This window comes from Alosa sapidissima, chromosome 8 (assembly GCF_018492685.1).
Source record: "Alosa sapidissima isolate fAloSap1 chromosome 8, fAloSap1.pri, whole genome shotgun sequence".
Lineage (NCBI taxonomy): Eukaryota > Metazoa > Chordata > Actinopteri > Clupeiformes > Clupeidae > Alosa > Alosa sapidissima.
The window spans coordinates 37,999,765-38,017,887 of NC_055964.1; the positions used below are offsets into that span (position 1 = coordinate 37,999,765).

An 18,123-nucleotide genomic window follows, 5' to 3' on the forward strand; every position below is an offset into this window, starting at 1 on the left:
TACACACACACACTTGAAGACAGGTGTGACTGGTCTTAGTGGGTGATGTCCTGCCTTTTTGATCTCATAAAAACTAGGACATCCCCCCCCACTTACACAAAAGACACACACACACACACACACACACAAGAATTTGTCCAAAGTTTGATTTGAAATGACCACATGAATGTGTCTATTGCATCTAGAACACAAAGCATATTTGTACGCTTTTCTGTCTAGTTTTTTTTCTGTCTTCTGTCACTAATAATTGTTTTCTTGTTTTGTTGTGTGTGTTTTTTTTTACTACTAAAATGTTGACTTTTCAATAGTTAACTGTTTGGAAAACCCCAAAAAGATAATTATGAGACTTATACTCAATAAAATCAGTCTCTTTGTCTCTGAATATAGTCATCTTTTCAATCAAGCCCGATAAACATAATTTCCCACTGATAAACAAAGCGGTTCCTTTGCCACTTAACATAGTTCTTCCTCAGTGGTGCCTTGTTGCCACTTAACATAGTTCTTCCTCAGTGGTTCCTTGCCACTTAACATAGTTCTTCCTCAGTGGTGCCTTGTTGCCACTTAACATAGTTCTTCCTCAGTGGTGCCTTGTTGCCACTTAACATAGTTCTTCCTCAGTGGTTCTTTGTTGGTGGAATGAGTTGCCCAGTGCTCTCTGTTCCTGTGATAGTTTTGGGTCTTTCAAGAGGGGTCTACAGGTGCATCTGTTCAACATGCACCATAATGCATAAGAAGAGCTTCACCTGTATTAACCACGGCCTTGTCTATCATTTCTGTCCAGAGCAAGACTCAGGCATTTAAACCAGCAAGCAATATCAATCAGCCAGTCTGATTATAGTAGCCAGTGGGACCGTTTCATACGCATTGAAACCAGCAAGCTATATCAACCAGCCTGATTATAGTAGCCAGTGGGACCGTTTCATACGTTGATATACTATTGAATTTTGAGTTTTAGGTCACATTTAACGTAAGTGTGAACGTTAGCCTTAAACTGCCGACAGTAAAAGAATTCGAGATGTAAACTTCTTGTATCACAGTAGGCTACTCAGGCCTATAGTTTGTTTTTTGTGCAACCCACGTCGTAGCTTAATTCATCTCCTTATAGGCTTATTTTCGCGGTGATTTAACAAAGGCAAAGTTGTCTACTAATGAAAGTTATGTTCTGCTTTCAGTCAGGGTTGAGGAGGGTGGGACTAATGCCAATATTGTCAGGGTCAAGGCGAAGGCATACCCCAGCATGTTTAAAAATGAGCCAGCTTACAGGGTACAGGCTAATGATGTCACATTAGCATACGATATATTTTTTCCCTAGATGAACTTAACAATTTGTGTTGTCCGAGTAACAACAGGTTTTACATAAAGACTTAGCCATGAACAAGTTTTAAATATATTATCTTTTTTCAGGTTGAATTGATCAGCAGATTCAGCAAAGCAGCTGTGCCAGTGAAGCAGGTCTCGGCCACTGCTCCCACCGTGTTGGCCTCCTGTATATTCTTGCTCATTACTCTAAATTAGGAACAAATCAGTCCCCCTAACCAAAAGTAAAACCTCCTTACCCTAAACTTGGCACATCCCTTCTCGAGAATTAGGCCATTAAGTGGCCACAGGCAGTGGTGGAGGAAGTACTGAAACTCAGTACTTAAGTAAAAGTACAAATACACAGAGAAATATTTACTTTAGTAAAAGTAAAAGTACCACAATGACAACCCTACTTAAGTAAAAGTAAAAAGTACCTGTTTTTAAATGTACTTTAAGTATTAAAAGTAAAAGTATTTGCATAATGATTTATTCTCTTAATATATATATTCTAAAAGGAAAAATCAGTATGGGCTGTGGCATTTTAATTAAGCTAGTTTTGGGTTATACTCGACTAGATAGTTTTGAGTTAATGCAATTGTGCTTACCATCTGTGGCCCAGTTTACATTCTGACCTACAATTCTAGAGACTGTAATTCTGGTTATCTACTAGGGTGATCTGCTGAGTAATATCATTCAGCAAAACACGAGAGCCTGAAGTTTAACGGGGTAGACAAGGGAAACGTCGGGTGGATCGTAATGCCAATTATGCTGATTGAACAGAAAAGTTGCTGAGAAAGGTGTCTTTATGATTTAAGTTCAGTTTCACTTGCGCAGACGCATAGACATTGAATGAGCGCTCACGTTACTACCCCCTAATTGTAGGCTATGGATCTTTATTTAATCACACACAATTAAAGAATATTTCCTAATCTGGAAAATGTTTTTTCCGGCCACCGGTTCATTAATAGTCTACCATTCATTTGTGCCGCAAATGATCAGACGTGTGACAGAAGCATGGGCATAGCCTGTAACTTCGCTGATCCGCAGATAGCAATCTCATCGGAGAGGAGGCCCTAACGCTGCAGATAACAGACAGGGAAAGGCACAGAACACGGTTGCATGTACAGTGTAGCCATGGGTCTGGTGAATATAGCCTACCGAATGCAGATGGCTACAAGCTCACGCCAAAGATCCTTGATTACTAGCTCCGCTTGAACCCTCTCTGCTCACGCTTTGCCTGGTCTAGACTAGAAGCTTATGTTTCTAAGAATGCACGTAGCGCTCCAGAATCTTTGGTAGCAACCCCGCCCCCTGGTAAAACAAACGTGTTTGTCAGAGAGAAAAAAAAACTGATCATAAAATGTATCGTAAAAAGGAACGATGGTGTTGTAGAAATGTAGCGGAGTAAAAGTACAGATAATTGCTGTAAAATGTAACGAAGTAAAAGTCAAAAGTATGCGCTATAAATTTTACTTAAGTAAAGTACAAATACGTGGAAAATTTACTTAAGTACAGTTACGAAGTATTTGTACTTCGTTACATTCCACCACTGGCCACAGCCCCATTGTTATGTACATGAACTTTATCATTAAAAATGTATTTCTTCATCTGTAGATGCTGTATTCACCTTATTGATGTCCATGTTGTAAGCTAATGTAGCATCAACATTTGTAAAGCCCAAGTTTAAATGCATTACAAGTAAAATAACTACATTGTGCTGCTTTAGAATCTATTGAGTTTCTTTCCTTTCCAGTTAAGAATGTGAAATGTCATGACATCACTCCATGCCTAAGAGATGCAGATCAAAACAAAACGTGCCCTCTGGCGTTGGCTGAAGGCTCTCAGGGTCTCGTAGTCCTATAGAAAATATAGAAGAAAACAGAAAATCGACGCCTTTTATTTTTACTGTACAATAGAGATCAGCACAATATTAAAGGGACACCAGGCAAGCCTGATGCTTTTTCTCTACGAAACTCCCCCTCGCTCGGTCTGAAGCTCTTTTCCTTTTCTTTGCATCTTCCGTCAAGGGTTTTCGCTGCTTCTTCGCCGGCTCTGCCATTATACACACGTTTGCAACAATCGCTAGCGTTTCGTTAGCCTGCCTCTGTGCTGTAAACTGATCCGGCTTCTCGTGATGTCTGAGACTTTGTGAGACTGAAGGTCGGCGGGTACGATACACCGAACTTGCAAGCGGGATATTCTTCCTACAGGCAGTAGGGGCGGGCAAGAGAGTCTTCATTCGCCCCGTAATGAGTCATTTAACCATATACCGACTTACGAAGATGATTAATTAACACGAAAACATTGCCTGGTGTCCCCTTTTAATGTGCAAGGAAAATAATAATAATAACGCAAGGAAAAAAAAAATAATAATAATGACAAATCAAAAACAATCAGTTCCAACTGCATGTGTGTCACGTAAGTTGTATATATGTGTGTGTGTATATATATATATATATATATATATATATATATATATATATATATATATATATATATATATACACACCAACCATGTAACCTACTACAGTGAATTTGCTGCTACACATAGCCTATGTCTTATGTAGCAGCTGTGTGATATTTTGCAAGATGGACATAGGCAATATACTTTATAAGTGTCTTACCCAGTGTCAACTCCAGCCAGGTCTACACTTGCATCTTCTGTCTCTCCAGCAGGTTCATTGCTGTATACATCATCGTACCATACATAAATAAAACATCATATTTGCGTTATGTGGCCACTGAGACCCACACCCATGTCAGTATGTTATATGTGCTCAAGAACACACACACATGCATGGCTCTGCGGGGGGAGTCTTAGCATGGACACCGTGAGGAGTTTGAATGTGTGTGTGTGTGTGTGTTCAGCGTGCACCCAGACACCGTGAGGAGTGTGTGTGTGTGTGTGTGTGTGTGTGTTCAGCGTGCACAGCGTGCACCCAGACACTGTGAGGAGAGTGTGTGTGTGTGTGTGCAGAGATCAGCGTGTGCATTAAAACTGACCCAGTATAGACCGCAGTACTGACAGCAGTGCAGACAGCAGACGTGTGCATTAAAACTGACCCAGTATAGACAGCAGTACAGACAGCAGTACAGACAGCAGGCGTGTGCATTAAAACTGACCCAGGGTCAGTAAAGGGAGCAGTGTGTGTACACATAGACATTAAAGGCTTTTATTTCTTTAAGGAGAGAAAGTGCCCTTTTTTCTGGAGTGCTTAATTGCCAGTGAATATAAATATTGCTGTTTGCACAGTTTCCCAAAACACACACACACACACACACACACACACACACACACACACACACACAAATCAACAAAGTCTAACCTTACGACCTCATATTTAGGTTTTTTGTTTAATCAATAGTTTTGTCAGCAAAGGGAAACTGTGTGTGTGTGTGTGTGTGTTTGGGGTGTGAGTGTGTATTGTGTTGATGACTGGCTCTATTGAGATGTAAATGTGGAGATCAGTAGGTCTGTAATGACAACCTTTAGGTCAGTCTTGAGACTCATCACTGTGTGTGATCTCTCACACACACACACACACACACACACACACACACACACACACACAGAGCGACAGGTCCAACCTCTTCAACTTGCTGTCCCAGTACAAGTGCTCTATCTGACACACCCCAGTGGCATAGAAGCACGCCCGTCTCAATAGAGGGGGTGTGTGTGCCCATCTCAATAGAGGGTGTGTGTACACACACACACATACAGACACACACACACACACACATAAACACACACACACACACACATGTACATGTTTACAAGTTGGTGCCTCAGAGTGGCCATATGTTATGAAGCCAATGTTTGTGCTGCAGAAATAAGAGGATTAGTGTGTGAGTGAGTGTGTGTACATATTGTGTGTGTGTGTGTGTGTGTGTGTGTGTGTGTGTGTACATATTGTGTGTGTACATATTGTGTGTGTGTGTGTGTGTGTATACATATTGTGTGTGTGTACATATTGTGTGTGTGTGTATACATATTGTGTGTGTGCAACACACACTGAACTCTTTGATAAACTCATACACACACACACTCGCTCATTGAACTATTTACACACAGATACACTCATACACACACACACTGTGTCTGCCCTGTGCAGGAAGTGGCCTTACAGTAACTATGCAGTAACACACACACACACACAGGAACCATACAGTAACACACACACACACAGGAACCATACAGTAACACACACACAGGAACCATACAGTAACACACACACAGGAACTATACAGTAACTGAAGTAATCAGACCAGTTCAATGTAGCCTGCTGAAAGACAGGCATTGAATTTGGCTCTGTGGTGTGAGTGTGAGAGAGAGAGAGAGAGAGAGAGAGAGAGAGAGAGAGAGAGAGAGAGAGAGAGAGAGAGAGAGAGAGAGAACTACTCCATAGGGATCGGTGGGGCCCCAGTGGTGATTTAGGGGCTGAAACGTGAGCATATTCACTTATTTCATTTCCTAACACACAGACACACACAGGAACCATACCTTCACATGTTCTCGTTTCACGGCATATAGCAGCTACCTTCACATGTTCTGGAAAATGTGATTTGGTGGGTAGAGCAACTGGGCAGCTCAGGCAGCACATGGGGCAGACCTGCAGGTCCACGTGGAGTTCAAGTGTGTGTGTGTCATTGTTTGTGTGTGTGTGTCTGTCTGTGTGTGTCATTGTGTGTGTGTGTCATTGTGTGTGTGTGTCATTGTGTGTGTGTATCTGTCTGTGCGTGTATGTGTATGTGTGTGTCATTGTGTGTGTGTGTGTCTGTCTGTGTGTGTGTGTGTGTGTCTGTCTGTGTGTGTGTGTGTATGTGTGTGTCATTGTGTGTGTGTGTACGTGTGTGTCATTGTGTGTGTGTGTATGTGTCTCTGTCTCTGTGTGTGTGTCTGTATCAGTGCAAATTTGTTTATGTGCACATATCTTGTAGGAATTACAACTACTAGAGTAAAGGCATACAGTAATGGAGAAATACAGCCACACATCCTCACATGTACTGAAACAGATATAGATATGCCTGTCCACATACACACACACACACACACACACACACACACACACACACACACACACACAATATGTATATATACACACACACACACACACACACACACACACAATATGTATACACACACACACACACACACATATTCAGTACACACACACAAACCCACATGCTCATACATACACGCACACACGCACAAACAATAAATGTGTGTGTGCAAGGAGGAAAGTAGTGTGTGTGAGGTAACATTTGCAGAGCATTGCTATTGGCTGGCCCGTCCAGCTTTTCCAACGGCTCCCGAGTCTCGACCACCTGTAGATTGCGTGCAGAGCGGACTGTGAAATGGCAGCAATGAGGATGCGTCGCCACTGAGGACCCCTGAGGATGCGTCGCCCCTGAGGACCACTGAGGATGCGTTGAATCAGGCTGTCTTACTGATTAACAATATCATGGCAACGCATCGCCACAGAGACTTTCATCTCTTATCTCATCGTCTGTCACACCAGCGGTAACGCAGAGCAAGAAGCGCACACCCTATTCAGAAGAGGCAGCAGTACAGTAGCTAGTACAGCTAGTGTGGCTAGCGTGCCTAGAAACATGCGATATGAAACTAGGAGGACCTTTGGGAACTGGGCCAGTTCAACTAAGAAGAAAAGTAAATCGTCCATTTTGTATCTTTGTACACCATGTGCAGTGGTCAGCTGGGGCCGGTTAAACTAGGGCTTGCAGGGCTTAACTGCGCGGGACAACGCTGCGTACATCTGCACCTGTTAGCAGCTGAACCACATAGTATTTGTTCACAATTCGACATTTATATGCGTTCGATTAGCATATATTCAGTGTCTTGAATTTCCCCTAGGGATCAATAAAGTATCTATCTATCTAAGAAAAAATCTCTATGTGCGAATGAATGTGGTTTAGGGAATCATAAAAAATGCCCCCCAATAGTTAAAGGTTGTATCAGCGATTTCAGGCCCAAAAAAAGCCCTAAACATAAATGATCACATTCATCTAATCTTTCCTGACGATCCACTAGCTGCCTGCCCCATAAGCCGGCCGTCAAAAAAACGTGTCTCTGTAGGCAGCCTAGGCTCCGAGATCTGTACACAAAAACAATTGCTATCAACAAGGGTTGACAACCCCTCAAAAGCAAAACAAAGTGTTTCAACCAATAACCGACGAGATGCGCGTTTAGGAGAGTTTTAATTGCACGGGAGGAAGTAGTGAGCTAGCTCTCTGTTTTGTTTGAACATCAACAGAAGTGACGTATCCCCGCTATCGCTGATACAACCTTTAATTAACTGCTTGCGAGTCCCCACGTTTATATCCTTTTAATAAAGCCTGTATGTTGTCTCCATTCGTAAAGTTCCTGGAATGAGCGTAAACATTCGTAAAGTTCCTGTAATGAGCGTACACAATCTCTGTTCAATGGCTCGTCTACAAAGCTAGGAATAGACAGAAAAGCAGAAACCGTTCTTGCATGATAGTCGAGTTCTCTGTGTAGCCGATCTTGACTTATACCATCTAGAGCTTCCCTCTGTAATTCCAGAGTACGAAGAGCATCGTTAAAAAACGGTCTAATTTCCTCTTCGTTAGCAAATACTGAGAGTAGGAAGAACTCCAAATAAAAACAGAGAATAATATAACGGAAATGCATGATTTTCTTATCGATTTTGCTAAATGATAACAGTTGGGTTTACCTCTTAGCAAAATGTTGACAGTAGGCTAGGCTCATTTCCTGCCATTCATATTACCTCCTGTTCAGTACAATGTCCAACACGTTTAGTCCAGGGCAGTGAGGACACTTGATATCAATACAACCATGAGAAAATATGAATATTAGCTATATCATCCAAATGACGTCACAGTGTTCTCTGCGCTCCTGGTGGTCCGTTGGAAAAGCTGGGCGGGCCTAGCTGGACGGGCCAGCCAATAGCAATGCTCTGCAAATGTTACCTCACACACACACACTACTTTCCTCCTTGCACACACACATTTATCGTTCACATCATTACAATTTTCAAAGGGTAAAACAGTTGGCCTTAGTGCAAAGTAAAATTGGTGTGTGTGTGTGTGAAGAAGGCTGTGTGTGTGTGTGTGTGCATTTTAAATGGACGTGCAAGACAAAAGTGGTGTATGTGCGAAGTAAAAGTAATACTAATGCACGTTGGACACATGACACACACATGACAGGGATCATTTGTGTGTGTGTGTGTGTGTGTGTGGGGTTTGTTGGTCAGTCCCCTAATCCCACAGACAGATTGAGTTTCCTGTCACGAAGGCAGACGTCTCTGTCTACTGCCTCCCTTTCTCTCCTCTCTCCCTCTCTCATTCTCTTCCTCTCTTTCCCTCTCCCTCTCTCTCTCTCCCTCTCTCTCTCCCCCTCTTTCTCCTCCCTCCTCTCTCCCTCTCTCTCCCTCTCTCACTTTCATATCTGCTCCATATGTCTCTGCTCTTTCCATTTTTATATATGTTCATATACAGACATAGATATCACACACATACACACATACACACACACACACACACACACACACACACACACACACACACAGACATACATATATACATGGATGCATGCACACACACACACACACACTCTCTCTCTCTCTCTCTCTCTCTCACTCACTCTCACTCACACTCACACACACTCTCTCTCTCTCACTCACTCACTCACTCACTCTCACACACACACACACACACACCTCTGATGCACTGGCATCCTAAATACTAACCACCCTGATATCTTGTAGACGAAAAGTGTCCAGCTGAACCATTTCTGTGTGTGTGTGAGAGAGGTGCTTCCCACATACCACTTTTGGGTGTGGTGGATCAACACATATCACTGGATGGGCACCTGTGTGTGTGTGTGTGTGTGTGTGTGTGTGTATATATGTGTGTGTGGCAGTGATGATAGAGGGTATGTGCTGCTGGTCTTTCTCTCCTGATGAGGGATGGCAGCTGAGGAATACATAACAGACGCACGCACAGACACACACACACACACATACGCACACACGCACACGCACACACACGCAGAGACACACACACACGCAGACACACGCAGACGCAGACGCACACACGCACACGCAGACACACACGCACACGCAGACACGCGCACGCACACACACACGCACACACACACCCAGACACGCACATGCACTCGCACACATGCAGACATGCACATGCACGCACATGCACTCACACACATGCAGACATGCACTCACACACATGCAGACATGCACATGCGCACACACACACACACACACTGACAAGCACATGCACACACACACATGCGCACACACACACACACACACACACACACATATGCACACACGTGTGTGTGAAAAAAACCTTTGACATGACAGAACTATGTGTTATATTATTTTATTAATCAAAACTAGCTACCCATTTCAGTGTGTGTGTGTGTGTTTTAAGTACATGTGTAAATATGTGTGTGTTCGTGTGTGTGTGTGTGTGTGTGTGTGTGTGTGTGTGTGGGCACTCTATATCCCTCAGTGGTCAGCTGGTATTCTGGCTGAATTCTCCCAACGCGACCTCATCAAACAACAAGCTGTCTGGACCAATTTATGTTCGCTAGAGTACACACACACACACACACACACACACACACACACACACACACACAGCTCATAGAGAAATGTCTGACCTTGAGAGACAAGAGCTACTGATAGTGACCAACCAATTTTGCATTTTTGATGTCAGGAGTTGGATGTAAACATCAGGTCCCAGATGTGTGTGTGTGTGTGTGTCTGTGTGTGTGTGTGGTCTTGATGGGAGTTCTGTTTCTCATTTTGTTTTTGTTTCACATTGTTTTGCTTTGCTGTGTGTGTGTGTGTGTGTGTGTGTGCTTCAGCATTACCTCATAGACGGATTAGCGCGCTAATGAGATTAGCCTCTTCTCACATCTCTCCACCACTCTGTCTGTTTTCAGGTCCAACACACACACACACGCGCACATACACACACACACACACACACACACACACACACGCACACACGCGCACACGCGCACATACACACACACACACACACATGCGCGCACACACACACACACACATGCGCGCACACACACACACACATGCGCGCACACACACACACACACACACTCTCACACTCACGCGCACACACACCACACACACACACACACTGAGAGACGCTCTCACACACACGCACATACATACACACACACACACACAATGCACTGACCTGTGAAACATTCACTTGATTTTTCTTTGTAACCTGAACAATAGCATTCTGACATCTGACGTCTGGTCGAGATTCATATGTTGTTCATATGTGTATGCGTCCGCTACAGTAAACGACTAGCCTGGCTAACGTCAGACCTCATCTCATATGTTTTTGCCTCTTTTTCACAGTTTCTACTTCAGCCAGCGCTTTTGTCCGTTTGTGCCATGCTGTCAGTTTGATGATCCTGTAGCCCGTTTACTGTAACCGTCGTTACTGTAGAATGCTCCTACTGTCTGTTTGATGATCATGTAGCCCGTTTACTGTAACCGTAGTGACTGTAGAATGCTCATACTGTCTGTTTGATGATCCTGTAGTCGCAGACCGTTTACTGTAACCGTTGTTACTGTAGAATGTTCATACTGTCTGTTTGATGATCCTGTAGCCTGTTTACTGTAACCGTGGTTACTGTAGAATGCTTGTGCTATCTGTTTGATGATCCTGTAGTCGCAGACCGTTTACTGTAACCGTAGTTACTGTAGAATGCTCATGTAGTTACTGTAGAATGCTCGTGCAGTTACTGTAGAATGCTCGTGCTGTCTGTTTGATGATCCTGTAGACAGTTTACTGTAACCGTAGTTACTGTAGAACGCTCGTGCTGTAAGTTGTTCAAGTGCAAATTCAAATTCAAGCTTTATCATCATGACTAACAGTTCAAGTGAAGACCTGGAGTAATAACTATTTCTAAGACGTGGGAAGATATTACTCAGTAGAACAGGTACATAAGTTTGTCTGTCTTTCATGTGTTTTTCCCTTAACTGTTATTACGGTTGTTCTCAGTTGCTTTTGAATTTCCCCTTGGGGATCAATAAAGTATCTATCTATCTATCTATCTATCTATCTATCTATCTATCTGGTGCATTTCTCAGATCAGAATTATAATTCTCAAAACCTCGACATCATCTATTAACTTGTACACATCATAAAAGCTATTTTAACTCATTGAATGCCAAGCTGTTTTCGGAAGCTTTGTCCTAGAGTGCCAGCAATCTAGACCATTGTTGATGATTTTTGTACAGCCACAGCATATTCTGTGTTATAGCTATGAACACATACAATGGCTCGTTTGAAAGGTGAGACTTTAAGCTGTCAGTGGGTGCAAACCATGTATTTCTACACACTTCTGTTCCTGAGAAATCGCAAGCTAAACAGTGGCTAGTTTTCTTCAAAATCGCTGTTTTTTTCTAGAAATGGAGATATAACGTCTTTCGTGAAATATGAAGTGTTGCCTGTAAAGTTTCCGGGAAGTGACCTGGTGAGACTGCCACCTAGTGATAGACCCACGAAAATGGCCTGGTTTTGAGCTGACGTGCATGCGTCACTGATTCGACTCAAAGCGGCAACCGAGTTATGATAAAATGTCCAGATAAAATGTCCAGATTGTGCGTTTTCATGAGTTTTCGATCGTCATATATTTAATTTCCATTCATCACAGAGTTCCCAAAATCACATATAAGGTGTGTTGGAGTGTCTAGTTTCGTAATTAAAAAAAAGCTAAAAATGTAATATTACGTTTTTGGCACTCAATGAGTTAATTCCTTTGAATAATAAGGAAATGCTTTCACAAATCCATTAAGTTGCTTGCATACAATTGTGTACTGTTTTTATAATTTCTAAAGTTGGTCCAAATGCATTGTAGCCTACAGGCTCTCTGTTGAATAGTTACTTTTGCATTATAGCCTAGAGGCTCTCTGTTGAATAGTTACTTTAGCATTGTAGCCTAGAGGCTCTCTGTTGAATAGTTACTTTAGCATTGTAGCCTAGAGGCTCTCTGTTGAATAGTTACTTTTGCATTGTAGCCTACAGGCTCTCTGTTGAATAGTTACTTTTGCATTGTAGCCTACAGACTCTCTGTTGAATAGTTAGTTTAGCATTGTAGCCTAGAGGCTCTCTGTTGTAGCCTAGAGGCTCTCTGTTGAATAGTTAGTTTAGCATTGTAGCCTAGAGGCTCTCTGTTGAATAGTTAGTTTAGCATTGTAGCCTAGCGGCTCTCTGTTGAATAGTTAGTTTAGCAGGTAATTCACTATGTGCTGCAGCAAAGCGAGTGGAACACTGTGATGTCATCCTTCCTCTGTTTGCCTGTCTGTGTCTCTTGTGCTTCATCTCCCTCTGTCTCTCCCTGTCCCTCACCCTCTCTCTCTCTCTCTCTCTCTCTTCCTCTCTCTCACTCCTTCTCTCTCCACCTCACCCTCTCTCTCTCTCTCTTCCTCTCTCTCTCTCTCTCTCTCTTCCTCTCTCTCACTCCCTCTCTCTTCCTCTCTCTCTCTCACTCCCTCTCTCTCCCTCACCCTCTCTCTCTCTCTCTCTTCCTCTCTCTCACTCTCTCTCTCTCTCTCTCTCTCTCTCTCTCTCTCTCTCTCTCTCACACTTTCTCTCTCTCTCTCTCTCTCATCCTCCCTCTCTCTCTCTCCGCCTCTCTCTCTTAATGGAGGTGGTGACACTTGGTCACACACACACCACACAAGAGACTTCATTCACTTTGATCTGCACTGGAGGCTAACGAGCCTACTGGTGTTATCAGAGAGCGTCTCTCAGTGTGTGTGTGTGTGTGTGTGTGTGTGTGTGTGTGTGAAGGCGTGTCTCAGTGTGTGTGTGTGTGTGTATGAGAGAGAGAGAGCATCTCTTACTCAACACCCCTCCCCCTGTCCCACATTAACGTCTTCAACGGCTTCTCTCCTCGATCCTTGACCAAATATTGACCAGTAGGGAACACACACAACACACACACACACACACACACAGCAATAATCAGCACCCAAGCTTGTGTCTGTCAAATCAAAGTGTGTCCAGTGAGCATCAGTCTTCTTGAATTACTGTCATTCAGAGTAAATGTATTGTGTGTGTGTGTGTGTGTGGGGGGGCTGGACCAGCAGGTAGCGCTAGATCCAGCTCTCCTGTTGGACTGGTTAGGGGGCTTACCATTTGTTATCAGTTTATGATGAAGCATACAGTATACTCTAAGACTGAGTAGGTGTGTGTGTGTGTATCTCCTGTGAAATATTCTCTGCTTGACTAGATTGTAGGCGTCTGGGTTGACAATGATAAACATTCTATTTGACTGGGCATATATTTATAAGTTGTGTGCATGTGTGTGTGTGGGCATATAGTTCAAAAGTTGTGTGCATGTGTGTGTGTGTGTGTGGGCATATATTTCAATATCTTATATTTATCTTATATTTAGTTTATATAGTATATTTAGTATTTTAGTATCATGTTTATCTCCTACTGTCTCTATTGTACAGTGGAGTTTTTATATGTATAGACTACATTTCAAAACATGTTTTGTTTCTTACAAGCACAAACAAACAAATCATTTTAATGAGTTACACCATACCTCATATCATTTTATAAAACTTATATTTTATCTTTAATGCAGGACACTACACCTCATATCATTTTATAAAACATATCTTTATTTTTAATGCAGTATTTAGTTACAGACATTTCAAAAATAAAACATCATGACACCCCCCCCCCCCCCATTTGCCCCCACAATGCCCCCCCCCCCCAACTCAACATTTGTCAGCTGCCATCTGTTCCACTGTCTACCCTTTAAAACTACCCAATTAAGCCTCAACACCTTTACCACACACACACACACACACACACACACACACACACACTGAATGCAGGATATATACATTTCAACATTTTCATCTTCATTGAAGTGCTACAGATAGGAACATATAATACATAAGATACACATGCACGCACACACACATAAACACACACACACAAACACATATTAGATGCATAAGAATGCACGAGAGCACAGATGCGTAGGTGTGTGTGTGTGTGTGTGTGTGTGTGTGTGTGTGTGTGTGTGTGTGTGTTTTGCGCTAGAGCACAGATGCGTAGGAAAATACTGTACAATTTGATCTCCTGCTCACCAGTGTAAACATGCGGGAAATGCAATCACATTTCCAGTGTGTGACTAAGGTCACTCACACACACACACACACACACACACACACACACATGAGTATAGAGGCATGTTTTGATGCATGAGTAGCTTGAATATTGAGCAGCACCTGACTCCCAAGTTGCAGGACACACACACACATTCACACACACACACACATTCATTCACACACACACTCACACTCACACACACATTCACACTCGCACTCACACACGCGCATGCACACACGCACACACACACACACACACACATGCAAATGGACAGTGGGGTTGTTTTATATAGATATATACACATGTATTTCATGAGTCCATTCAAGCTCATTGAAGCTCATTAAAGCACACACAGACAGAGACACACACACACACACAGAGTCCCTGACTTCAACTTCTTCCATTGTCTACCTTTCACGCACAAATACACACGCACACACTAACAAAACACAGTCTGCCTCTCCCACACAGCCCCCTCCCTTTTCTCTCACACACACACACACACACACACCACTCCAACCTAAAGCAGACCATTGAAACGGAGCCAGCCGCCAACCGTCCACTTATCGGTCTCCTCTCCTCTCCTCTCCTCTCTCCTCTCTTCCTCTCTTCTCTTCCTCTCCTCTCTCCTCCTCTCTCCTCCTCTCTCCTCTCCTCTCCTCCTCCTCTCCTCCTCTCTCCTCCTCCTCTCCTCTCTCCTCTCCTCTCTTCCTCTCCTCTCTTCCTCTCCTCCTCTCCTCCTCTCCTCCTCTCCTCCTCTCCTCCTCTCTTCCTCTCCTCCTCCTCCTCCTCCTCTCTCCTCCTCCCCTCTTCACACCTTGGTGGCGAGCGACTGCACCTCGCTCTTCTGTGTCTGTGCGCTGAGGGTGGAGCTGACGGAGCTCATGTGTCCGTGCACGGCCTTCTTGAGGCTGAGCAGGCAGAGGCACTGGGAGCGGAAGCGCAGGTCGAAGAAGGCGTAGAGGAAGGGGTTGAGGCAGCTGTTGACGTAGGCCAGGCAGGTGGCGTAGGGGTGCGCCAGCAGCAGGAAGTGGAGGAAGGAGCAGGACGTTGGGGCCAGGTCCAGGTAGGACAGAGCGTCCATGCTCTTCAGCACGTGGAAGGGCGTCCAGCAGAGCGCGAACACCACGACCAGCGTGGTGATGATCTTGAGCAGGCGCCGCTTCTTCTGGTCCTCCTTGCGCAGCTGGCTGAAGTGCCGCGTCACCGTGCAGCCGATGAAGACGTAGAACACCGTCATGGCCAGAAAGGGCAGCAGGAAGCCCAGCGCGGAGGACGACAGGCTGAGCCCGGCGATCCACAGGGACTCGTGCCGCTGGTTGGGCGCCACCAGGCTGAAGTCCATGGCGCAGGTGGTCCGGTTGCTCGCCTCGTCGTCCAGCGTGGTACGGAACAGTAACGTGGGCAGTGCCAGCATGCCAGAGAGCAGCCAGATGCCGCCCAGCGACGCCACGATGGTGTCCCGAGAGCGCAGGTGCCCGCTGGACAGCGAGTGCACGATGGCCAGGTAACGGTCAAAGCTCAGGCAGGTCAGGCAGAACACGCTGGCGTACATGTTGACCAGCACCACGTAGCTGCTGATCTTGCACAGGGCCACGCCGAACGGCCAGTGGTAGCCCAGCGCCGTGTAAACTGCCCACAGCGGGAGCGTGATCACGAACGTCAGGTCCGCGAGAGCCAAGTTGCAGATGTACACGTCGGCCGCGCGACGCTTAGCTTTGGCTCGCCACACGGTGAAGATCACCAAGCCGTTGCCCGAGAGCCCGAGGATGAATATGAGCATGTACAGCACCGGGATGAGCGAGTAGGACGGCTCCCACTCGGAGAAGTCGCACGCCGTCTCGTTGTCATCATAGTAGTCATAGCTGTCGGGGTATTCCACAGTGGGCTCCATGTCGCGGGCGAGTTCGGAATTGTTTCAGTCAGTAATTTCTAAAGTCTTTTTTTCCTTCAAAAGATCTGAGCACGTAAATCCACAAAGCCCGCGCGCGCAGCACAAGTTTTTTCCCCCTCAGTCCAGATGGGTTTCCATGCACGCTGCGAGGAAGAGAATCGCTTCGCTTCGTTCTGATCAGCTCCGATTTCTCAGCGGGATCCGCTCCGTGCGGCAGCAGAAGTGGACGTAGAAGTTCGGTGGTGTCGCGCACAGCCAGTCAGAGAAAGCGCGTCTGTGTGTGTGAGGGGGGCAGACCCTCGCCTGGCCTTTTAAACTCGGTGTCTCACACCCCCTCCCTACGTTCCCCGAGCCGAACCCCCCCCGAAAACAGCCCCCCTCCTCCTCGCTCTGATCCCCACCCCTCTTCTCGACTCCCACCCGCACTGGACTCCGGCTGCGCGTGGAGAGTCAACACCGAATGACTTAACAGTGTTGTGTTTCTTAATGAAAAAGTAATGGCCTTTGAGTCTTTCAAGGGAGATTAAGGTTTCAACTGCGGCGGCAGAGCAGCAGCGTAAACCACTGCTAGTGGGAACTGAAATCATTACCAATAGGGTCGTTTGGATGGTTAGACGGAGAGCAGCGAGGACAGCAGTCCGCATTCTTCTACATGTTTTTAACACCCTGCTCGTATGGTCTATAAGCCTTGTGATTTGTATTTGCAGAAAACGCGAAGGCTCTGCCGAGAGGCTGTGTCTGAGTTAGTGCGAGCGCGTTTGGAATAACCCCGGGCGTTTCACTCCTGAACCTGTCTTTCAGTGTACCCCTCGGTAGCAGTCAAATAATGAACATAAGTGACTTAAAAGTCACATCATCGTCTAGACCCGCAGGTGATAACAAGTCCGGACAGGTAGCCTACTGCATTTCTCTGCAGAGGCGCTAAAAGTTTGGGTCGAAATGGTAACGTTGAAGGCGCGGTGTTAAGTGTCGAGCTTTGTGATTTCAAATGAGCTTTGGCACTCAAACATTACGCGTGGGTGTTAGGTAGTGACTTCAAATAGCCCACTTCCACAACCGCGACATGATTTTAATGCAAGCATTGCCCTGTCTTTCCTTATAACCACCAAAATAGTTCACTAGTTATTTTCTGATTTATAAACATTGTACTGTTTTTATTGGTATTTTATTTAGGTAGCCTGGTCATAAATAAGGCAAATTAGTTCAATTCCATCGGATGATTAGTTAAACGAATCAAATGGAACTTCAAACATTGTATCATTAGAACACACGAGGAGGGCAACGTCAACAATCCCACTGACTCGTTGATTGAGTAGTCAACATGCGGCTCAAAGGATGTGCGAATTTAATTCTCACATCGCGGATTAATCTACATGATAATAAACTGGCCAAACACGCAAAACAAACACCTACAGAAGGAAACCGCGCATTCGCCCATAAACCGCTCGCGACAACGACCTGTCGTTCACATGTAACGCCCCGTTTGTGATACTTGGGGGTGGCTGTCCAAAACGGAAAACAATCTGCAGTATCTGGCGTCTTGAACACCTCTGAAGTGCTGAGACTTGCTGACATTTCGTTGCAAATTTCCAACCACAATATTTTACCCCCCATCTATGAGTGGAGAAACAACTATGGAATCATACGTTTAGACGCTATTGTTTCATACATCCAGATAGTTGGTACACATAGACAGACAGGCTCTCACACACACACACCGTGTACAGGCTCACACA

General features: G+C 44.8%; 2 protein-coding genes across 2 annotated transcripts in view; both read right to left on the reverse strand.

Annotated features, from left to right (window-relative positions):
• Nucleotides 1–18,123, reverse strand: part of LOC121716106 (chemokine-like receptor 1) — a 965,204-nt gene that overhangs the window by 132,374 nt on the left and 814,707 nt on the right. The gene's annotated exons all lie outside the window — the stretch shown is intronic.
• On the reverse strand, nt 15,214–16,654 carry aplnra (apelin receptor a). The gene has a single exon (XM_042102299.1). The coding sequence runs from the start codon at nt 16,385–16,387 to the stop codon at nt 15,305–15,307; it is 1,083 nt and encodes a 360-aa protein (XP_041958233.1). The 5' UTR covers nt 16,388–16,654; the 3' UTR covers nt 15,214–15,304.